Raw genomic sequence first — 25045 nt, forward strand, 5'->3', positions numbered from 1 at the left:
AGTTGAGGATGGGACCTAAAGGGGCTGTGGACACCATCTAACAAATAAGAGGCCCTCGTGATGGCATAAACAAGGGGAATGGGGCAGTGTGTCCTGGGAGAGAGAAGGAACCTAAGATTTTAGAAGAGGAAACTTCACAGTCCCCAGCTCTTCCCTGTCATGTTCTCCCTCTTTCCACAAGCTGTGCCAGGGCAGAAAGTCCTCCCCTCAGGAAGACTAGGGGTACATCATCCCAGCTTCCTCTTCCCCCAGACCACCTTTGTTCCCTTCCACTGGCTCTGTGCCCGTCTGGAATTTGGGATGGGGAGCCAAATAGGCCCAGGTGGCTCTCCCAGCCCCACCCTACCAAATTCTTGGAAGTACCTGGACAGCTTGGTAAAAATACAGATAAATATATACAGCTTGGTAAAAATACAGATCCTTTGGCCCTATTCTGAGATTCTGTTTAAGATGGTCTGGGGTGGTGCCACTAATTCTGTATTTTTAATAAGCTCCTTGAGTGATTCTGAAGTGCAGCCGAGTTTGGAAACAGTGTAAACAATCTAATATGATATGACTCTGGAATCATATACATGTCCCCCCAAGCCCATGCTATCCCACCTCTCTGGGAATTCTTCAGAGATAGGCTGCTCACTACTTATTTAGCCACTTCCACAAAAGGTAGGGCAGGTGTGGAAGGGGAGATTTTAGAGATGGGAATTAAAAGCTTTCTCATGCCAGGATTTGCCATAAGACCAGGTAAAAGACGCAAGAAATCTTATCTCCTTGTTTTTTCCCAGTCCTGTTCCAGGAATGCCAGCCTCTTGCCAACCGGGGCACTCCCTGCCCTGCTTAAGGTCTCAGCCTGTTGTAAAACCGCAGACTCAAGATCTCAATTATCTCTCTTCTAATTCACTCAGATTCCAGCCCCTCTGTTCTGTGGGCCTTGGGAAGGCCCATACCACATCCTCATCCCCATCCCAACAATATCCCCATCTCCAATCCCCATCCCCTCTGCAACCCATCCTTCCCCAACAGCAACACCCCTATTATGAGCACAATCTTTATATCACTATCTTGTACCTGGACCATGCTGTCCTGACTGCATCCCTCCCAATCTGTCCTCTCTATATCTCCCTATGGTCTCCCATTTCCATAAAGCTGGGGTGAGCCTGGGGGTGAGGGGCACGCTGGGTTTAGCACTCTGGGAACCAGATGGATTTTCCAGTCCTAACCTGGTGATCACAACTCTGAGGTTCTACACTGGTTTTAAACATAGATTCTAAGTCAGGACCTGATAATCCTCACACACTACACTCCAGCATAAATTCCAAATGGAGGGCTTCCCTGGTGGCACAGTGGTTAAGAATCTGCCTGCCAATGCAGGGGACACAGGTTCAAGCCCTGGTCCAGGATGATCCCACATGCCGCAGAGCAACTAAGCCTGTGCGCCACAACTACTGAGCTTGCGCTGTAAAGCCCACGAGCCACAACTACTGAGCCCGCGCGCCACAACTATTGAAGCCTGTGTGCCTAGAGCCCATGCTCCACAACAAAAGAAGCCACCACAATGAGAAGCCCATGCACCACAACAAAGAGTAGCCCCCACTTGCTGCAACTAAAGAAAGCCTGCGCAGCAACGAAGACCCAGTGAAGCCAAAAATAAATAAATAAATAAAAATTTTAAAATTCCAAATGGATAAAAGATTTAAAATGTTCGAAATTAAATACAGGAATGACAGCATGCAAAATGTCAGACTAGAAAGCTCTAGGGTCAGTCCCTCCACCGAAGCAACCACTGAGCTGAAAAGAGCAATTGGAATCACCTATTTCAGAATTCTGGAACCTAACTGGGCACATAACAATCAGGGGAGTGCTTGATGAAGGCAGAGGATGTTGATCTTTCGTAAGAGAACATCATGCATGAACTAGCTACTAGTCAATGCTGTGGGGACGGCAGCCCACATTCCCAGAGTGGCTGGCTGGTGGCAGAGAACCTTGTCCTCCAAATATTGGGGGTTTTACATTTTGGTTGGTCTGGGGGTTCCCTGAGAGATAGGTGCAGATGCTTGCCTTGGTTTTAGCCCTCTTGGGCTGCAGTAGCTTCCACAGTGGCATATATCAGAATATTTAAGGGGACATAACTCTTTTGTGGGAGAGGGGGAGAGAAATCTTTATCAGGTCATTGGCTGGCCACAGAAGTAAGAGAACAGAAACCTCAGGGACCACACACAACAAAGAATACACTTGGCAAAACTTATTTGGAAAAGTCAAAATGGACAGCTACAGCCCTTAACAAGTAAATATCTGAAACCCCTAAGGAGTGGAAGAATCAGATTTCCAAAGACACCACATTTTAATACTCAGAATGTATAGTTCTCAACAAAAAATTAACAAAGCATACAAAGAAACAGGGAAGTATGAACCATTCACAGGAAAAAAAAGTTGACAAAAACCAACCCTAAGGAAGCCCACACATTGGACATATTAGATGAAGACTTTAAATTAACTGTCTTAAATATGCTCAAAGAGCTGAAGGAAACCATGGGCAAACAACTAAATTCTAGAGCCAAAAATACAATAACCAAAGTGAAAAAATTCACTGAGGGAGTTCAACAACAAATTTGAGAAGGCAGAAGAAAGAATCAGCGTACTTGAAGATAAGGCAATTAAAGTTATTGAGTCTGAGGAGCAGGATAAAAAGATAAAGAAATATGAACAAAGTCTGAGAGACCTATGGGATATCATCTAACATACCTCACCACAGGAGTCCCATGAGAGAGAGAACAGAGCAGAAAAAAAGTTTTTGAAGAAATAATGGCAGAAAACATCCCAAATCTGATGAAGGCATGAATGTACATATCCAAGAAGTTCAAAAAATTCTAAGCAGAATAAACTCAAAGAGATCCATACCAAAACACATTATAGTCAATTTGTGGAAATCCAAAGATAATCTTGAAATTTTGAAAGCAGCAAGAGAGAAGTGACTCACTACGAACAAGGTATTCTCAGTAATATTAACAGTTGATTTCTTCTCTGAAACTATGGAGGCCAGAAAGCAGTGGGATGATATATTTAAAATCTTGAAAGAAAAAACTATCAAACAAGAATTCTGTATCTGGAAAAACCATCCTTCAAGAATTAAGGAAAAATTAAGACATTTCCAGATAAACAAAAGTACAGGAAGTTCATTACCAGTAGACTTGCCTATGAGAAATGCTAAAGGAAATCCTTCAGGATGAAAGGACAGGACAGTAAATGGTAACTTGAAGCAATACAAAAAAATAAAGACCTCTGGCAAAGATAACCACATAGGTAAATATAAAAGATAGTATATTCTATTTTTGGTTTATAACTCCTTTTTTTTTCCTATGAGGATTAAAAGGCATAAATAATAATTATAAATTGATGTTAATGGGTACACAATATATAAAGATGTAATCTGTGACAATAACAATATAAAGGAGGTAGAACTAAGATGTATAGGAGCAGAGTACTATTTGTTTGTACTACTGGAACAAAGTTGGTATTATTCAAACTAGATTATTATAAGTTTAAGATGTTAATTGTAATCTCCAAGGTAACTACTAAGAAAATAACTTAAAAATATACAGAAAAGGAAAAAGAAGGGAATCAAAATGGTACACTAAAAAAATCAACTGAATACAAAGAAAGGCAGTAATGGAGGAAATGAGGAACAAAATCATATAAGACATACAGAAAACAAATAGCTAAATGACAGAAATAAATCCTTTCTTATAAGTGATTTAAATAAATGAGTCACGAGTATGAAATGTACAGTGTCAATATAATCAATAATTATGTAATATTTTGTATGGTGACAGATGGTAACTAGACTTATTGTGGTGATCATTTTGAAATGTATAGAAATAGTTCCTGCACCAGGAACTAACATAGTGTTGTAGGTCAGTTGTAATTCAAAAACAAACTCATAGAAAAAGAGACTGGATTTGTGGTTACCAGAGGTGGGGGTGTGGGAAGGGGGGATTGGATGAGGGTATTCAAAAGGTACAAAATTTCAGTTATAAGTACTAGGGATGTGATGTACAACATAATTATATTAATTATAATTATATTAATTATGTTGTACATCACATAACTGCATAACGCTACTATATGTTGTATATGAAAGTTGTTAAGAGTAAATCCTAAGAGTTCTCATCACAAAGAAAAAAGTTTTTTTCTATTTCTTAATTTTGTTTCTATATGAGATGATGGGTATCCACTAAACTATTTGTGGTAATCATTTCATGATGTATGTAAGTCAAATCATTATGCTGTACACCTTAAACTTATACAGTGCTGTATGTCAATTATATCTCAATGAAACTGGAAGAAAAAAATAAACAACATGAAAAAATAAAGTAAATGAGTTCAACTCTCTAATTAAAAGGCAGAGATTATCAGAATGGATAAAAAAAAAAGCATAATCCATCTATATGCTATCTACAAGAGACTAACTTGAGATACAAATACAGAGCTTTAAAGTAAAAGGATGGAAAAAAATATCCCATGCAACTAGTGACCAAAAGAGAGCTATGGTAGCTATATTACTGTCAGACAAAATACACTTTTTGTCAAAAAAGGTTATAAGAGACCAAAAGGACATTATATATTGATAAAATGTTTGATACAGCAAGATACAACAATTATAAACAACTGACAGCCAAGCCTCATAATATATAAAGCAAAAATTGACATAATCAAAGAGGAGAGTTGACAGTTCTACAATAATAGTTTTAGAATTTAATATCTCACTTTCAATAATGGATAGAATAACCAGACAGAAGATCAAGAAGGAAATAGAGAACTTGAGCAACACTATAAATGAATTAGACCTAATAGATATACACACCAAAAACACACTAACAACAGGAAAATACATATTCTTCTGAAGTTCACATGGAATGTTCTCTAGGATAGATGATATGATAGGCCACAAAACAAGTCTAAATAAAATTTTAAGACTGAAATCATACAGAGTATCTTTTCTGATCACAATAGAATAAAACTAGATATCAGTAACAAAAGGAAAAGTGAAAAATTCACAAATATATGGAAATTGAACAACACATTCAAACGATGCATCAAAGAAGAAATCACAAGGCAAATTAGAAAATACTCGGAGACAAATGAAAACAAAAACATAATATACCAAAACTGTTGAGATCCAGTGAAAGCAGTGCTAACAGGAAAATTTATAGCTGTAAATGTCTACATTTAAAAAAGATTTCAGGGACTTCCCTGGTGGTCCAGGGGTAAAGAATCTGCCTTACAATGCAGGGGACACAGGTTCGATCCCTGGTCAGGGAACTAAGATCCCACATGCCGCAGGGCTACTGAGCTTGCACACCTCAACTAGAGCCCGCGCACCACAACTACAGAGCCCACTCACCCTGGAGCCTGTGAGCCACAACTAGAGAGAGAAAAACCCACACACCACAATTAGAGAGAAGCCTGCGCACCACAATTAAGATCCTGAATGCCACAACTAAGACCCAATGCAGCCAAAAAATAAATTAAATAAATAAATAAATAAATAAATAAATCTTTTAAAAAAAGAAAGAAAATACTTTGAGACAAATGAAAACAAAAACATAATATACCAAAACTTTTGAGATTCAGTGGAAGCAGTGCTACGAGGAAACTTTATAGCTGTAAATGTCTACATTTAAAAAGAAGATTTCAGGTACTTCCCTGGTGGTCCAGTGGTAAAGAATCCACCTTCCAATGCAGGGGACATGGGTTCAATTCCCTGGTCAGGGAACTAAGATCCCACATGCCGCAGGGCAACTAAGCCCATGCACCACAACTACTGAGCTCGTGCGCCTCAACGAGAGAGTCCGTGTGCCACAAACCACAGAGCCCATGTGCTCTGGACCCCAAGTGCCACAACTACAGAGCCCACGTGCCCTGGAGCCTGCACATCACAACCAGAGAGATAAAACCCGCACGCCACAACTAGAGAGAAGCCTGTGCACTGCAATGAAGAGCCCAAGCCGCAACAAAAAGATCCCGCACGCCTCAGCGAAGACCCTGTGTGCCACAACTAAGACCCAACGCAGCCAAATAAATCAATAAATAAATAAATAAAAAGATTTCAAATCAATAACCTAACTGTACACTTTAAGAGACTAGAAAAAGTCAATAAAACCAAACCCAAAAACAGCAGAAAGAAGGAACTAATACAGATTAAAGCAGAGACAAATGAAATAGAGAATATAAAAAATAGAGAAAAATCAACAAAACAAAAAGATGGTTCTTTGAAAAGATCGACAAAACTGACACACTTGAGGTTAGACTGACTAAGGAAAAAGAAAGAAGATTCAAATTAGTAAAATCAGAAATGAAACTGGGGGCATTACTACAATTTCATAGACATGAAAAGTGTTATTAGAGGATACTATGAACAATTGTACATCAACAAATTGGGTAATCTAGATGAAATGGATAAAGTCCAGAAACACAAAAATTATCAAAACTTACTCAAGAATAAATAGAAAATCTAAATAGATCTATAACAAGTAAGGAGATTCAATCAGTAATGAAAACATCCCAACAAAGAAAAACCCAGGACCAGATGACTTCACTAGTGAATTCTACCAAATATTTTTTTTCTTCCAAACATTTAAAGAATTAGCATCAATCCTTCTCAAACTCTTCCAAAAAATTGAAGAGGAGGAAACATTCCCTAACTCATTTTATGAGGGCAGCATTACCCTGATACCAAAGCCAGACAAGGACACTACAAGAAAATAAAAGTACAGGTCAATATCCCTGATGAACATAGATGTAAAAAGTCTCAACAAAATACTAGCAAACCAAAGTCAACAGCAGATTAAAAGAGTCATACATGGCGATCAAGTGGGATTTATTCCAGGGATATGAGGATGGTTCAACATCCACAAATCAATCAATGTGATACACCACATTAACAAATTGAAGAATAAAAATCATATGATCATCTCAATAGATGAAGAAAAAGCATTTGACAAGTTTTAACACCCATTTATGATAAAAACTCTCAATAAAGTGGGTATAGAAGGAACGTACTTCAACATAATAAAAACCATGTATGACAAGCCTTCAGCTAACATCATACTCAAATGTGAAAAGCTGAAAGCTTTTCCCATATGATTAAGAACAAAAGACGAGTGTTTATTATCACCACTTCTATTCGACTTAGGACTAGAAGTCTTAGCCAGAGCAATTAGGCAAGAAAACTTATATATGTACATAAAATCCCAAAGACTTCACCAAAAAACTCTTAGAACTAAGAAACAAATTCAGTAAATGTGCAGAATACAAAATCAACATACAAAAACCAGTTGCATTTCTATACACTAACAGCAAACTATCTGGAAAAAAATTAAGAAACAATCCCATTTACAACAGCATCAATAACAATAAAATACTTAGGAATAAATTTAACCAAGGAGGTGAAAGACCTATACACTGAAAACTATAAGACACTGATGAAAGAAATTGAAGACACAAATAAATGGAAGGATATCCTGTGCTCTTGGATTGGCATAGTAATATTGCTAAAATGTCCATAACTACCCAAAGTGATCTACAAATTTAATGCAATCACTATCAAAATTCCAATTGCATTTTTTCACAGAAATAGAAAAAATCCTAAAATTCATGTAAAGCCACAAAAGATCCCAAATAGCCAGAGTAATTTTGAGAAAGAAAAACGAAGGGGCTTCCCTGGTGGCGCAGTGGTTAAGAATCTGCCAGCCAATGCAGGGGACATGGGTTCGAGCCCTGGCCTGGGAATATCCCACATGCCGCGGAGAAACTAAGCCCATGCATCAAAACTACTGAGCCTGTGCTCTAGAGCTCGCGTGCCACAACTACTGAGCCCGCATGCCACACTACTGAAGCCCAGGTGCCTAGAGCCCATGCTCCGCAACAAGAGAGGCCACTGCAATGAGAAGCCCACACACCGCAACGAAGAGTAGCCCCCGCTCACCACAACCAGAGAAAGCCCACACACAGCAACAAAGACCCAATGCAGCCAAAAATAAACATTAATTAATTAATTTATGTTTTAAAAAAGAAAAAGAAAAACCAAGCTGGAGGCATCATGCTTCCTGATTTCAAAATTTATTACCAAGCTATAGTAATCAAAACAGTATGGTACTGGCATGAAAACAGACACATAGACCAGTGGAATAGATTACAGAGCCCAGAAATAAACCCATGCATATACGGTCAACCAATCTTTGAAAGGGGATCAAGAGCACAAAATGGGGAAAGGATAGTCTTTTCAAAAAATGGTGTTGGGGCTTCCCTGGTGGCGCAGTGGTTAGGAATCCGCCTGCTAACGCAGGGGACACGGGTTCGATCCCTGGTCTGGGAAGATCCCACATGCTGCGGAGCAACTAAGCCCGTGCGCCGCAACTACTGAGCCTGCGTGCCACACCTACTGAAGCCCACGTGCCTAGAGCCCATGCTCTGCAACAAGAGAAGCCACTGCAATGAGAAGCCTGTGCACCTCAACAAAGAGTAGCCCCCACTCACTGCAACTAGACAAAGCCCATGCACAGCAATGAAGACCCAACTCAGCCAAAAATAAAATAAATAAAATAAATAAAGAAAAAAAATGGTGTTGAAAAAAATGGATAGCCACATGTACAAGAATGATACTGGACCCCTACTGTACACCACTCACAAAAATTCAAATTAAAAACTTAAATGTAAGACCTGAAACCATAAAACTCCTAGAAGAAAACACAGAAGAAAATCTCCTTGGCATCAGTCTTGGCAATGATATTTTTGGATATGACAACAAAGGCAGAAATAAACAAGTAGGAGTACATCAAACGAAAAAGCTTCTGTATACTCTTTCCCTGCCTCTGCTGAGTAGCTCAGAGGTGAAGGTTGGGGTACATTCAAGATTCAGTTCCACCCATTACCTACCACCATGGCCAAGGAAGGCACTGGTGCTGGAGGTGCAATGGACGTTAATACTGTTTTGCAAGAGGTGCTGAAGACCACCCTCATCCACAATGGCCTAGCACATGGAATTTGCAAAGCTGCAAAGTGTTAGACCAGTGCCAAGCCCATCTTTGGGTGCCTGCATCCAACTGTGATGAGCCTATGTAAGTCAAGTTGGTGGAGGTCCTCCGTGCTAAACATCAAATCAACCTAATTAAGGTTGATGACAGCAAGAAACTAGGGGCGTGGGTAGGACTCTGTAAAACTGACAGAGAGGGAAAACCCTGTAAAGTGGCTGGTTGCAGTTGTGTGGTGGTTAAGGACTATGGCAAAGATTCTCAGGTCAAGGATGTCATCAAGAAGTACTTCAAATGCAAGAAATGAACAAATTAAAGACTTGGCTCTTTAAAATAAATAAATAAATAAGCAAGTTTCTACACAGCAAAAGAAACAATCAACAAAAAGAAAAGGCAACCTAGGGACATAGGAAATAGGAGAAAATATTTACAAACCATATATCTGATAAGGGGTTAATACCTAAAATATATAAGGAACTCCTACAACTCAATAGCAAAACAAACAAACAAAAACTCTGACTAAAAACTGGGAAAATGGGCTTCCCTGGTGGCGCAGTGGTTGAGAGTCTGCCTGCCAATGCAGGGGACGCGGGTTCGAGCCCTGGTCTGGGAAGATCCCACATGCCGCGGAGCAGCTAAGCTCGTGAGCCACAATTGCTGAGCCTGCGCATCTGGAGTCTGTGCTCCACAGCAACAGAGGCCACGATGGTGAGAGGCCCGCGCACCACGATGAAGAGTGGCCCCCACTTGCCACAACTAGAGAAAGCCCTCGCACAGAAATGAAGACCCAACACAGCCATAAATAAATAAATAAATAAATAAATAAATAAATAAATAAATAAACCCCAAAAGGTTACGTAATTAAGAACTTTAAAAAAAATAAAAATAAAAAATAAGAATCAAATAATGTCAAAGGGGAAAACCAAATAGATAGAGTTATACCAATTAGTTAAAAAAAAAAAAAAAAAAACTGGGAAAATGACCTGAATAGATAGTTTTCCAAAGAAGACATACAAACAGCAAATGGGTATATGAAAAGATGCTCAACATCAATAATCACCAGGGAAATGCAAATCAAAACCACAGAGATATCACATCACACCTGTTAGGATAGCTATTATCAAAAAGATAAGGGATAAGAAATGCTGGAAAGGGTGTGGAGAAAATGGGAACACTTTTGCATTGTTGGTGAGAATGTATATTGGTACAGCCATAATGGAAAACAGTATGGAAGTTCCTCAAAAAATTAAAAAAGAAATACCATATGATCCAGCAATCCCACTTCTGGGCATATATCCAAAGGAAATGAAATCACTACCTCAAAGTGATATCTATACTCCCTTGTTCCTTGCATCATTATTCACAAGAGCCAAGATATGGAAACAGCCTAAGTGTCTGTTAATATAATAGATGAATGGATAAAGAAGATGTGAGATATATATATACATACAATAGAATATTATGCAGCCATAAGAAAAAGAAGGAAACCCTGCCATTTGTGACAACATGGATGAACCTGGAGGGCATTATGCTAAGTGAAATAAGTCAGAGAAATACAAATACTGTATGGTATCACTTACATGTGGAATAAAAAAAAAGGTCCAAACACATACAAATAGAGAGTAGAATGGTGGTTGCCAGGGGGTGGGGGTGGGAAAAATGGGGAGATGTCTGTCAAAGGGTACAAACTTTCAGTTATAAAATGAGTAAGTTCTGAGGATCGAATGTACAGCACAGTGATTGTAGTTAATAATACTGTATGTGTACTTGAAATTTGCTAAGAAAGTAGATCTCAAGCATTCTCACTACAAAAAAAAAGGAAAAGGTATAACTATGTGAAGTGATGGAGGTGTTAATTAACTTGATTGTGGTAATTATTTCACAATGTATACATATATCAAATCATCACGTTGTATATTTTAAATACATACGATTTTGTCAATTATACCTCAGTAAAGCTGGGGGAAAAAACATAAGAGGAAATCTTCATGGCCTTGGATTTGGCAATGGTTTCTTAAATATGACACTAAAAACACAGGTAACCAAAGAAAAATAGATAAACTGAATTTTAAAATTTTGTGCATCACAGGACACTATCAAGAGAGTAAAAAGATGGAGCTGGAGGAATCAGGCTCCCTGACTTCAGACTAAACTACAAAGCTATAGTAATCAAGATAGTATGGTACTGGCACAAAAACAGAAATACAGATCAACGGAGCAGGATAGAAAGCCCAGAGATAAACCCACACACCTATAGTCACCTAGTCTATGACAAGGGAGGCAAAAATATGCAATGTAGAAAAGACAGACTCTTCAATTAAGTGGTGCTGGGAAAATTGGACAGCTACATGTAAAAGAATGAAATTAGAACACTCCCTAACACCATACACAAAAATAAACTCAAAATGGATTAGAGACCTAAATGTAAGACCGGACACTATAAAACTCTTAGAGGAAAACATAGGCAGAACACTCTTTGACATAAATCCCAGCAAGATCTTTTTTGACCCACCTCAGAGTAATGAAAATAAGAACAAAAATAAACAAATGGGATCTAATGAAACTTAAAAGCTTTTGCACAGCAAAGGGAACCATAAACAAGACGAAAAGACAACCCTCAGAATGGGAGAAAATATTTGCAAATGAAGCAACTGACAAAGGATTAATCTCCAAAACATACAAGCAGCTCATGCAGCTCAATATCAAAAAAACAAGCAACCCAATCCAACAATGGGCAGAAGACCTAAATAGACATTTCTCCAAAGAAGACATACAGATGGCCAACAAACACATGAAAAGATGCTCAACATCACTAATTATTAGGGAAATGCAAACCAAAACTACAATGAGGTATCACCTCACACGAGTCAGAAAATTTTTAAATTTTTTAAATTTTTAAAAAAGACAAGGAGAGCCTCTCAGATTCAACTAATATTGAGGAGGTAGACTCAGGCTGCTTGGGGAACTGAATGGCTGTGTGAAGTTTTCATTTCCGCATACTAGTGAGGCTGGTTGCCAGGACAGGATCTGTCTTTCAGGAAGGAAAAGGAGGGAGATCCCTATACTTGCCTGGACAGAGTAGCTGGGGATGGGGGAAGTGAAAGTGTCCGCCTGCATAAATAGGCGGCACACCAGTCCCAGCCCACACACGGCCCCCCAGTTTGGAGCTGTCCACCTCTCCTGAGCTCTACCGTGGCCATGGCTCAGTCGCTGATTCTGAGCATCCTTGTCCTAGTCCTGGCCTTCTGCATCCCCCAGACCCAAGGTATCAAGGAGGGAGTTGCCTAGGACAGGGGCAAGGGGCTGGAGAGGCCTGGGTAGGAGCCTCCAAGCAGCCCCTCACTCTCTGTGAACCCCACCTGCAGGCAGTGATGGAGGAGCACAGGACTGTTGCCTCAAGTACAGCCTAAGGAAGATTCCCACCCACGTTGTCCGCAGCTACCGGAAGCAGGAACCAAGCCTGGGTTGCCCCATCCCAGCTATCCTGTAAGTGGGTACAAGGGGGTGGGTGCAGGCTGGCAGCTGAGTGGGAGGGCATGATGGGCAAGACTAAGACAGGCTTGCTGACCCCCGAACCCTAGGTTCTCGCCTCGGAAACGCTCTCAGCCAGAGCTATGTGCAGACCCTAGAAAGGCCTGGGTGCAGCAGCTGATGCAGCGTCTGGACAAGCCATCAGCCCCATGGAAACCAGCCCAGGACTGTAAGAAGGACAAGGGGGCCCCCAAGTCTGGCAAGAAGGGAAAGAGCTCCAAAGGCTGTAAGAGGTAAGGAAGCTAAAGGGACGGGGGGTGGGAAGTGAAGGGGAGCCTTGATCATCCCCTCAAACCCCTCTTCTGCCCTCCCAGGACTGAGACCCCAAAACGGCCATAGCCCAGTGACGAGCCTGGAGCCCAGGAGGTCCCCACCAGTCTCATCAGGGCTTGGAGCCCCAGCCCAAGGGACAAGAAGCGGGCTAGGAGAGAGGGAGGACTCAGGGGCCCCAGAGCAGCCACCCCATGCTGGCCTTGCCTCGCCCCTTCTCCAGCTTCAACCACCCCTCTGCATACCCACCCTACCCTGCATGGCTGAGCTGCCCACACCAGGCCAGGCCTAGAGAGGCAGAGAAGGGAAAGTCCCAAAGAAAATGTGAGAGGTGGCAGCAGGACTGTCCCCTCTGAGGAAAGGTCACCCAGGGCCCTGGACCTGACCGTGCTCCACACTGCACCCACCTCTTCTCTGTAAATATGATTTATACCTAACTGAATAAACAGCCATTCTGGCCTTCTTCCCAAGTATCTGTTCCTGTGTGTTTGTGTCCACAGAGAAGCCACTGTCACCACAGGGTGGAGTCACACACTCTGGGGTCCCGGCCAAGAGCTCGGGCTGGCAAATTCTATATCCTCACCCACCCCAAGAGTTTCCTTGCTTCCCAGGTGCCCAGACCTGTGGGCAGTAAAAGGGAGGCTGACAGGCAGGGTGGGACCTGGGCTGCCCCTGGTCTCTGAGAAATCCCTGCCAATGAAGAGACAGCGGATCCCAGGCACACGTCCCCAACAGCTCCGCGGGCCTCTGAGACCCTGAAGAGATCCCTTCCCTGATTCCGCCCAGCATTCTCTCACTCCCAGCTTCACCGGGGACTGCCTCCCCTTTCCTTGGGGTCTACTGGAGGGAGGCGGGAGCCTGGGCCTGCCTGTAACACAGGTGAACACAAGTTCTACTGAAACCTGCCCTATGCAGAGTTCCAGCCCTGGGAGCCCTCGAGAGCCCCCATCTCCTCCCAAAGACCCCAGAGGACTCCCTTCCGCCCTGACCAGTGAAGCAGGGTCTACGGCCTCTCCTTACTGTTTGATGGGGCTATGTGCTCTTTATTCCTGAGTTCTCTATTCATCCCTCAGCTTCCTTCCAGTTGGGAAAGCATCCTCCCCTTCCCTTTTCTCCTTTCTCCCCTAGGTGGGGCCTGGGGCACTTTAGCCCCTTTAACCTCTTGAGGCCAAGGAATAAGTCTCCAATGGCAGGAATTTGGAACCCCAGAACTCAGATGTAAATTAGTCTCCTCTCCAAGAAGACTCCAGTCTGACTCTCCTGTACCTCTCCCTCCCCAGAGCAGAGATCCTCCAATTCCCCGCTTCGCCCTTAGGCTAGGAGAGAGAGGACCATTAAATGGGGCCAGGCCACGTGGGAAAGAAGGGAACAGATCGTGGGAGAGGGGCAAGGAACTAGAGGTGGCTGCCACCACCTTCTCCTTCCACCGGGGCCTGAGCATGCCACAGCACTTACCGCTTATTATAGTCATTAAAATATTTGCTCTCTGCTCCTTCTGAGTCCAGTGAAGATAGGGGCTGCTCCCTACCTATCATCATGCAGCAGGTGTGATCTTAGTCTACAAACTCTGATGTTCAAGATTTACTGCACTTTAAAATGTTCTTTCAGGAGTTCCCTGGCAGTCCAGGGATTAAGACTCGGCACTTTCGCTGCCAGGGCCCGGGTTCAATCCCTGATCAGGGAACTAAAATCCTGCAAGCCGCATGGTATGGCCAAAAAAAAAATAAAATAAAATGTTCTTTCAATGAACCTACTCCAAGCCCCTGCACCAGAGCGCTGGCACTCTGGGGATCCCATCTGCCAAGGGCTGTGCAAAGGTCAAAGAAACAGCAAGGCACAGGAGAGGCTTCCTACGTGCCCTCGACACCATCCCATCATTGGACATCAGTCTCGCCAGTGAATGCTGTGGCCCCTGTGTTCCCAGCAGGTATGACTCCCCAGGTCCTAGACTCTCAAACTCTTAGCTCTGTGCCACATTTGAGCCATGGGAGCTCAGCTATGAGAGCCTCCGGGCTTGGACCTAGCTTCCCCAGACATCTCCCCAGAGCCATCTACTCAGGTGGCTTGCTTGCTTCATCCCAGTCAAGGATTAAAGCCCACTGCCCATACTGGCTGGACGTACACACCAATCCCCTCCACAGTCTTAAAAAACTCTCTCCAAAACCCTCCCTCTTCCCAGTCCCTCCTAGGTATAACCTCTTCCCAGGTTTGCTTTAGACATTTACAAAGGCAGAAGGGACTCTAATATCAGGGTGCTACTACTCTCAGCCCTACCAAAACCCTCGCTTGCTCTAAAGAGAAAAGAAAATCATCAGCAAAAAGAGAAAAAAAGGAAAACATAGACAAAACAAAGCAAAACTTCGTATTTCACTAAATTATCCTGCCACACTGCATAGCTGGTATTTGCCTCAAGCCCTGCCCTGAGTAGCATGCAATATAATATCTATCTTATCAGAGAATGAGTCCCTACTCTCCTTTTCTGCCTTCATCTTTGACAATATTGTCCTGTTCTTTCTTCTTTCTGTAAGATCCATAATTCAAAAAAATCAAATAATACATACTCATGGTTTAAAAAAATCAAAAAGTACCAAAAGGCTTATTCTGAACAACCATTTCCTGCAACTTTTAACTCTTAAGCTACTTCCTCTAGGACTTAGTGCCATATGTGTAAATACTTTGTTCATACCTCTGTTTCTTCATTTACCTATTTTTAAAGTTATCAACTGAGGGACTTCCCTGGCAGTGCAACGGTTAAGACTCCACGCTCCCAATGCAGGGGGCCCAGGTTTGATCCCTGGTTAGGGAACTAGATCCCACATGCATGCCGCAACTAAGAGTTCATATGCCACAACTAAGGAGCCCACCTGCCGCAACTAAGACCCGGCGCAACCAAATAAATTAATTTTTTTTTAAAAAGTTACCTATTGACTTCCTATTATAAAAAGTGGAGATTTAGCTCTCTTATTAACCCTCTTCTCCTGTCACCCTATCCTCTAAATACAGCTATACCACTATATTTAGACAATGATCAGAATTTACATTATGATGACCATGTAAATGTTGTTCACTGCAGAGCAAAGTAGCGTACTGTGCTTACTTTCCTTTTGTCACTCAGCTTTTTGTTTTTCTTAAAGATTCAAATTGTTCTTCCTTTTTTTAAAATACATCTACCTTCCCATTGTCATAGCCTCAGTATTTTTCAAACACTTCATCATAGGATTAAAGACCTAATGTTTAAAATATACGTTATAGAAGACAATATAGGTGAGGATGGTTATAATCTTGAGGTAGAAAAAGAACTTCTTAAACATAAAACCATAAAACACAAACCATAGGGGGAAAGATCAACACCACCAAATTGAAAGACAAGTAGGAGTTCAGGATAAAGATGGCAAATTAAACACATGTATTTATTTTCACTCCTTCTTGAGCCCCAACTAAAACTAAAGTAAGTGTTTCTAAGGACTTCCTTGGTGGTCCAGTGGTTAAGAATCCGCTTGCCAATGCAGGGTACGTGGGTTCGAGCCCTGGTCAGGGAACTAAGATCCCAAATGCCGCGGGGCAACTAAGCCCGCGCTCCACAACTAGAGAGGCCGCGCTCCACAACAAAGACCCAGCGCAGCCAAAAAAATAATAATAATAAAAATAAAATAAATAAAGTAAATGTTGCTGGTGTGTGTATACATTTGTAAAGGCATCAAATCACAAAGACCCAAATGGGAGGGGAGATAAAAGTAACTTTCCAGAAGATTGCTGTTTAGATAAGTAAATATTTCAGTAAAAATAAGTACAAAGCATAAAATGAAATTATTAAGTTGGAGGACTTCCAAATTTACACACAGTAAAAAGAAATATTTTACTGAATACTAGTCTGCCAGTGTTCAACAGTAAGACAATTAATGGCTTTTACTAGAAAAGTGAAAAGAAAAAAATTCCAAAGATCAGTCATCCCCCAAATGTACAAAACCATCATCCCACAAACATGAAAACTCATTGTAATCCCTGGAATTTCCTTTAACAGTAATTACTATCTTCTAACAATGTCACCCTCAGTGCCACTCAGAAAATTACGATTACTAATACCATGTTTTCAAATGATTTTAGCACTATCTCTTCCATGAAATGATAACACACCCACACACACTTACAAAGTGGTGGGCCAGCTCCTTCTTGTCAGTGTTGCCTCAAAGTCTGAAGCCTTCTGCTTCCCCTGGTTCACTCCTTCTTTGTAAATCCTTTAAGGGCCTCTTTGACACAAATGTAAAGGATGGATGGGGCTAGTAAGAGCTCCCAGAATTACAGCTAATAGAAATGTCTTAACAACCTCAGTCATATGAACTGGAAACTAATTTCAAACTAAGCAACCAGATTTCTTAACACTCCTCTCCCTCCATGGTACCTGGGCCACACTTTCGCTAGCCACTGTTTCATTCTTTACTCATCAATCATTAGAGGGACATGATCACCAATGATAGGATCTTTCTTTTGACATCTTCAAAAATGGGGTACTATGGGGCTACCAGCACAGCACCACTGACATATTTGGCATCTTCTGCCCAGCTTTCTGGCACAGGAAGGTCAGAGAGACTGGGTCTACACTTGCTATTTATGAAAGCTCAAAACTAATTTGTTTCCTAGCTTTAATCATTTACCTGTGAAAAGGTCTTCAGCTTCAACTGACCTCTTTTGTGAAGTTCTTTTTCTTTGCACGTCCAGGTGTTACTTATCCTTGTATTTGGGGACAAAGTGATGCTATTTTGTTAAAAATCATCAATGTTTCTTTCCTTTGCCATCAATCTTGACTGATGAATTACCTCTTTTATGGATGTTGAAATTGCCAAGCCTTTTTCTAATGCCTATACTTGGTATTCTTCTAGCGGTGGCTATTCTGCAGTTCCCCTACAGAGATTGTGTTACCTATGTCAGGAAGCTGAAAACTTCATTTTTCAAGAAATCCATTTCCCAGTTGGTGGCAAACAAAAACACCCCAGGGAAGCTCTGCTGCCATGTTCTTGAAGACTTTTGCTTAGAGTCATGGATTGTGCTAATAATAAATTTCAATCTAATATTAAATGAATAACCGAACTCCACCTGCGATTACCTGAGCAGCCGGCGCCAATTTCGGTTCAGAATACCCACAGCGGACGGGTATTAAACTCCACTTGGCCTCATTGCCCGGCTCCGCCACTAGGAGGCAGCATCGTCGTCGCGGTCCTCGGTCCTCCAAAGGCAAACAGGCTTGTGGGTTGAATACTACTGTTCTCATTTCCTTCATCTTTCTGGGGTTTCCCCCCCCCCCCTTTATTATTTGTCCTCAAATGTGTCTCATGCTAGACCAGGGGTCTAGAATTTTCCTATGTCCACTGATGAGCAGGACAAACTCGTTTTCCGCCCCTGTCCAGGTGAAAGCACTTCATCCTCCGGCACCGAGCATCGCGCCAGGCACACCAGTTAGGCTTTCAATAAACCTTGAGAGCCTATGGTTTCAACCTAAAGGTTGAAAGAAACCTTTCTTAGAGTTGGCACCGTAATTACGTGGTTTAAGGAATCAATCGGGTGCGGGTTATTTATGCTGCGAAGGAAGTCCCGGAGGTAATGTGAACTTCCTTCAGCCTTTAAGACAAACATTGCTTCCTGTCTTCCACGTTGGGCGCCCTGGACTCAGGATAAGTTGGGAATACTTGGGGTGGGGAAGACAAATACTCACGGAAAAACACCGGCCTCCGGCCGCCCATGCGTCCCAGCCTGCCCAGCCGAGTACCCGCGGATTCAGGGGCCCGAGTGGCAGAGATTTGGCGGGACAGCCGCTGTGCTCGGCCCGGGGTAATCGCCGCCCGGGGGCTTCCCGGTCCCACGCCGACCCCAGGTCCTGGGGCTGCGGGTCCCACCCGCAGCCCGAGTCTCCCCTCTGCACGTTCCGCCCGTGTGCCGGGACCCGCGCGCTGGGACCCGGGGCCGGACCCTCGGCCTCGGGACCAGCGGGGGCCTGGAGCGGGGACAGCACCAGAGGCCTTGCCAGGCCCACGGACTTTGGGCCCAACGCCCTTCTCAATCTCTCTGAGCAGCCCGCCGGGTCGGGGCCGCACCCCGCCCTTGCTAGAGCACCCCCCACCCGCCAGCGCCCACCCACCCCTCAGCCAGAGCGGCGCCCACTCCAGAGCCTCCCTTCCCAGACTGGTGCGCCCTCTGCAGGCCTGGGAGGGGAGACACATCAGGCACAGACGTGGACACAGAGCCACAGCTCTCTCTCACACACACACACACACACACACACGTGGATGACGGGCACGCCAGTCACGCTCAGCCCCACAGACACAGCTCCTGATACGCACATTCATCCATTCAACAAACATTTATTAAGCATCTAATCGAGATGCTCTCCACAATCGTTTACTCCCCGGTACTCCCACTCCTACCATGGCCTTGGTTGACTTCCCTGGCTTCGCTGCTGCCTTACCTGCCTCAATGGCTAAAGTGCCCTCCACCCAAGATCTCCGACCCCTGGGGCATGGATTTGGTCAGACCAGGGAGCATGAAGGCTGAGCGGGCTCCTTGGGAGAGTGTGGTGCCAAGATGAGCTGAACTGCCCTGAGCTGGGAGATTTGTCCAAAGCTCACACTGAACCAGGAACCCCACGAAGGCCACGTGGCTGAGAAGAGGGTGAACTAGGTAAAGCAGGTAGCACACTGAGGGCTCTATGGGTGTGGTCAGAAACTGTTTCAAACCCACCTCCCTGGTCTCCACCACCCCACCACTGGATCATTTAAACCAATGACTGGGGAGTTGGTGCCTTAAACCTTCCACCCATAGGGCCTATGCCCTCCCCCTTTTTGCCATGATAGAAGGTACCATCAGAACACCTGACGGCTGTCACCTTCCCTGATTCCTCTTCTTCTCCCTGATCTGTCAGTGTTAGGGAGCTCCAGGCCTTGGAACTTGATGCCTTCTATCTACACTCACTCCCTTGATGACCTCATTGTCTTATGGTTTTAAATACCATCCATATGCTCCCAAATTTTTATCTTCAGCTAGAATCTCTCCCCGGAACTCTAGACTCATACTACCAACTACCTACTTAACATCTCCACTTATATGTCCAGAATGCAGCTTCATCTTAAAAAGTCAAAACAAGGCTCCTGGAGGGAGAGATAAATTAGGAGTTTGGGATTAAAATATACATGCTACTATATACAAAATAGATAAGTAACAAGGACCTGTATAGCACAGGGAACTATACTCAGTATCTTGTAATAACCTATAATGGAAAAGAATCTTAAAAAGACCAGCGGGACCAGCGGTCCCCTGTATATATACAACTGAATCACTTTGCTGTATACCTGAGACTAACACAGCATTCTAAATCAACTATATTTCAATAAAAATTTTTAAAAAACAAGGCTCCTGACCTTCTCACAAACCCACTCCTCTACAGTCGTCCACATCTTGGTAAATATAACTCTAACAATCACGTTGCTCAAGCCAAAAACATTGAAGTATTTTCTCTGTCTCTCCTTCTCTTCTTTCTCTCATATCTTATGCTGAACCCCTCAGCAGAGCCCACTGGCTCTACATTCAAAATATTTCCAGAATCTGACCACTTCTCACCAACTCTCAGCAACCTCATGTCCTCCCTGAATTATTGCAATTGCCTCCAAGCTGGTCTCCAGGCTTCCATTTTTGCACCACTTTGGTCTATCTTCCATTCGACAGCTACAGGGAGCCTTTAACACATACCAGATCATGTCACTGTTCAAAACCCTCCAAAGGTTCCCCAGCTCATTCAGAGTAGAACATAAACCCTGCAATGGCCTACAAAGCCCTACACTATGTGGCCCATGTTGTTATCTGACTGTATCTCCTACCACTCTACTCTTTGCTACTTCCCTCCCATAACATTGGCCTCCTTTCTATTCCTCAAATACACTTTTGCCTCAAGACCTTCATATTTGCTATTTTCTCATCTAAAGCATCTTCCCCAGATCTCCACATGGCTCTCTCCCTCACGTTCTTCAGATCAACTCTCTGCTCAAATGTAATCAGACAAGACTTCCATGACCACCCTCCCCAATACTCCCTATCCCTCTAGCCTTCTTTATTTTTCTTCATAGCACCTACTGCCATCTGACATACTATTTTTTTTTCTTGTTTGCTTACTGCCTGTCTCCTTCATAAGAATAAAAACTCCAGGGACTTCCCTGGTGGTCCAGTGGGTAAGACTCCACACTCCCAAAGCAGGGGGCCCGGGTTCGATCCCTGGTCCGGGAACTAGATCCCGCGTGCATGCCTCAACTAAGAAGTCCAAATGCCGCAACTAAGAAGCCCGCATGCCACAACTAAAAGATCCCGCATGCAGCAACGAAGATCCCACATGCCACAACTAAGACCCAGAGCAGCCTAAATGAATAAATATTTAAAAAAAAAAAAAGGAATAAAAACTCCACAAGAGCAGGAATGTCTTTCTGTTTCGTTTACTGCTGTGTCCCAGTGCCAAGAACAGTGTCTGGAACATAGGACGCCCTCAATAAATATTTATTGAATGAATGTGGTGTAAATCCCTTGTTTATTATTATTTCATTATTTCACCCTTTGCTGCTGATTCTCAGGATCTTTCCCAACAGGCATTCCAGGAAGACAGTATTGAAATTGATTTGAAACCTTTATGCCAGCTCTGCACTATACCCTTGTATCCTATAAGATCTTGGAGGGAAACAAATGGCATGACCCAAAAGTCTTAATAGAAAAGAATTTAGTGAAGGGTCAACTTACAGAGGTGAGGGCAGGGTTGTTGTGGGCGGCCACTGCACATGAATTTGTATAGCTCCAAACTTCAGGCCATCTCTCCTGGACAAAGTGGACATTCAATGTACTGCCTGAAATTCTGCCCACTGAGAGGACTTCCCTTCACCACTGTCTTTCAGGGCCACCCCTGAATGTAAGCAACTGTCTACTTTTGACTGATGCCAGCATACCCCAGAGACCCATCTGAAAATCAAGACCATACACTTCCTCTCTCTGTTAACTGTTTATAGAAAACTTCTCCATGAAGGCATAAGTACGATCAGAAGAAGAAGCAGAAAACAATAAAAGTAGGAATCTGAGTCACCTGCCCACGCTTTTACTCATGCCTTCTGAAATTTCTAAGGCCTGGTCTCAAATGTACAATGTTCCTTTGACAGTGGAACTCTGGCCATGCACATCCGACTATATGACTTGCTATAGGTAACACCCTAGGTTGCGTTGTCACTGGGTGATCTATAGTCTGAGTTTTAAACCAGGGCCCAGTGGCAAATCAGGACTGATTTTCAAAGAGTAAATAATTGTTAGCAGAAGAGGTATGTCCTTACTCCAACACCCTACGGGTCTTTCCTGTAATGCTCCTTCTGGGGCTCCTGTCTCACCCTTCTCTGCCACAGACAATCTGAAATTCCCTGGATTTACGAGTCATAAGGCCCAAGTAGCCAGGCAACTTTCCCCAGAGCCTAGACCTGCTGCAGACTCCTTCCTTGCTCTGGGCCTCATTCAAATCTGTCAGCTTTATGCCATATCCAATAAATATTTTGCTGTACTACACCTAACTATGATGTATGTTGCCTCCAAAATCCAAACAGCTCTTTAAGCATTGTGCCTCTTCATGGTAAATGTGCAACATTCCCCAGATCACTGTTTTTCAGCTTCTCCCTACCTCTAATAGCCTAGAAATTTTACCCATGTTGCAGGATCCTGAATTTTTGGAAGATTTCTTTCTCTCCCTCTGACATACATAGGTCTTACTGAGGCATTTAGGGCGACTGCTATTTCTTGTGCGCCAGTAAACATAATGTCATCAGTTTAAAGGACTACTTTGATACTCTGTGAGATATCCAGATTATCTTATGATAATCAGAGCAGGAAAGCTGATAATATCCCTGAGGTAAAACAGTGAAGGTCTGCAAAGTAAAGGAGCTGTTACAGTGGAGGATTACTGGACTGAATGTCAATATTATGACATAGAAAAAAAATATATATATATATGTGTCATCTTGGGTATGTTACTTAACTTCTTGTCTCATATGTAAAATGGGATAGTAGTAGTATTGTTGGGAAATTATGTGAGATAGTATATGTAATGTAGAGCACTTAGAATGGTATATGGTTCAACCAAAGACTATATATGTGTTTGCTTTCTTCATGGTATTTTATTGTGTATATGCAATATAATTAATTTAGCTAGTTTCCCATTGATCAATGTATAGCATTTTCAATTCCTCTGCTATTCCAATGTTGTTGTCAATATCCTTACATATCCATTACCATTGGCAAAAAAATAATAATAATAAAACAGTGAAGGTGTATTTCTGTCATTATAGTTGAAAACGAATGGATTTCAATGGTCCTTAAGTGACTGGTACAGAAAGAAGGCATGTGCTAGATTATTAGCTGTAATATGCTGTACCAAGGGCTGAAGCATCTTTAAGTCTTTGAAGGTGCTCTATTCTATGCACATTCTCTAGCAACAAAGCATTGCTTTAAGTTTACTATTGTAGGGGGGAACATGGTGGGGCAGGCACAGTTCAAAGGACTTCCACTTGGCCCTTCCTACCATAATTTTCCTCACTCCACGGTCAAGGAACCAGTGTGGAGACCTTGCTAACTACTAAGTATAGTTATTCCCACTATACATTCTGAAACTAGAGAAATAACCACTGGATAGGTCTTACAGACTCACTGTGAGATGGACCTGAACCAAGATCCTTCTACCACCTGAACTCCATAAACTCTTACTCTGACTAGTGGACCACAATGGGGTTTTGGGTCCCCAAGACTCGTATTAACATGAGACAGTATCTAATAATCCCCCAAAGATCTGAATATTTTCTGTTCACCAGTCAGAGTCACCCTGGCAAACGGCTACAGATCTCTCTAGGGAAGGCTTAGAGAAGTGATTCTCAAATTTTAGCATACGTCAAAATCACCAGAAAGGCTTGTTAAAATACAGACTGCTAGGCCACTCCCAGAGTTTCTGGTTCAATGGAGTTGAGGCAGAGCCCAAGAATTCGCATTTCTGCCAAGTTCCCAGGTGATGCTGATGCTGCTGGTCCAGGGACCACACTTTGAGAACAACTGACTAGAAGAAGGATCTATAGAGTCCACCTGTGAAAAGACTCAAGCCTTCCCACCCCCCACCATCCAATCAAGGGGCTCCAGGTCTGGGGAACTGATTTAAGTCAAGGAACTGGGTAAAAGACTGTAAATACCCAATACAATTTGAATCAAGTTTCTCCCTACCTGGCCTAGACATTTTACACTTATATGGGTCAGTAAGTTGTCCATCTATTTCATTCCTAGGAACACTATGATCAATTAGCTACCACCACAGATCCTTACGAGCAAAGCACAATGATTACCACTTGTCCCTGCAGCTTATTTAGTAATTTCATTCATCTTATTGCTCAGAAGGTGAGCATCTAGACTCTATCACTCAAAGATTCCATTATTCTCCTTGAAATGAGATTGCCCAGTCCCAAGAGAACATCTCCCATCCTCATCTCCTGCCTACTAAAGAAACCACTACAGGGCTTCCCTGGTGACGCAGTGGTTAAGAATCCGCCTGCCAATGCAGGGGACACGGGTTTGAGCCCTGGTCCGGGAAGATCCCACATGCCGCGGAGCAACTAAGTCCATGCGCCACAACTACTGAAGCCCGCATGCCTACAGCCCATGCTCCACAGCAAGAGAAGCCACCTCAACGAGAAGCTCCCACACTGCAACGAAGAGCAGCCCCCACTTGCCGCAACTAGAGAGAGCCCGCACGCAGCCATGAAGACCCAACACAGCCAAAAATAAATTTTTAAAAATAAATAAATTTATTAAAAAAAAAAAAAAAGAAACCACTACAGTGCTTTTCATAGTTAGTGTTCCCATCACCAGTGCTTTTCTTATGGGCTTGGAGAAGGAATTATCTTCCTGGGCCCTTCAGAGTTAGTGGTTGCACATAAGAGGGGCCTCCAACATTCCCATCTCTGTAACCTTTGCACTCCGTCCTCGTTTTGCTACTCAAGGTATATTCTGAGGGCCAGCAGCATCAGCATCGCTTAGAAGTTTGTTAGAAACACAACATCTTGGACTTCACCCAGACTTACTTAATCAGAATCTGCAGTTTAATAAGATCCCCCCAGTGAATCATATGCACCTCAAATTCTGAGGAAGACTGTTCTACAATACACCAGTGAGGTTCTAGCACC

General features: G+C 42.9%; 2 protein-coding genes and 1 pseudogene across 4 annotated transcripts in view; 2 read left to right on the top strand and 1 right to left on the bottom strand.

The window, feature by feature from the left end:
- Window positions 1-20448, bottom strand: part of LOC309633831 (uncharacterized protein) — a gene marked incomplete at its 5' end in the record, with an annotated part of 60467 nt that extends 40019 nt beyond the window's left edge. The window contains 3 exons of the mRNA XM_082403073.1: window positions 17926-18045; window positions 18532-18956; window positions 20430-20448. Of these exons, the coding sequence (XP_082259199.1) occupies window positions 17926-18045; window positions 18532-18956; window positions 20430-20448 (564 nt within the window). The remainder of the gene's footprint in view (window positions 1-17925; window positions 18046-18531; window positions 18957-20429) is intronic.
- Window positions 406-10030, top strand: LOC309633020 (small ribosomal subunit protein eS12 pseudogene; annotated as a pseudogene). The gene has a single exon. The product of its transcript is annotated as a small ribosomal subunit protein eS12 pseudogene (transcript).
- Window positions 12136-13294, top strand: CCL21 (C-C motif chemokine ligand 21; the record flags this gene model as incomplete). Of its 2 annotated transcripts, XM_082401300.1 has the most annotated exons (4): window positions 12136-12288; window positions 12389-12509; window positions 12605-12787; window positions 12869-13294. In XM_082401300.1, exons 1-4 carry the CDS (start codon window positions 12222-12224, stop codon window positions 12891-12893), a joined length of 396 nt encoding a protein of 131 aa, XP_082257426.1. In that variant the 5' UTR covers window positions 12136-12221. The 2 variants fall into 2 exon arrangements, with proteins under 2 accessions (XP_082257426.1, XP_082257427.1); XM_082401301.1 differs by lacking the exon at window positions 12869-13294 and having other exon boundaries at window positions 12605-12791.
- Window positions 20449-25045: the final 4597 nt, after the last annotated feature.

Source organism: Balaenoptera borealis (genome assembly GCF_965194805.1).
Source record: "Balaenoptera borealis genome assembly, chromosome: 8".
NCBI classification, from domain to species: Eukaryota; Metazoa; Chordata; class Mammalia; order Artiodactyla; family Balaenopteridae; genus Balaenoptera; species Balaenoptera borealis.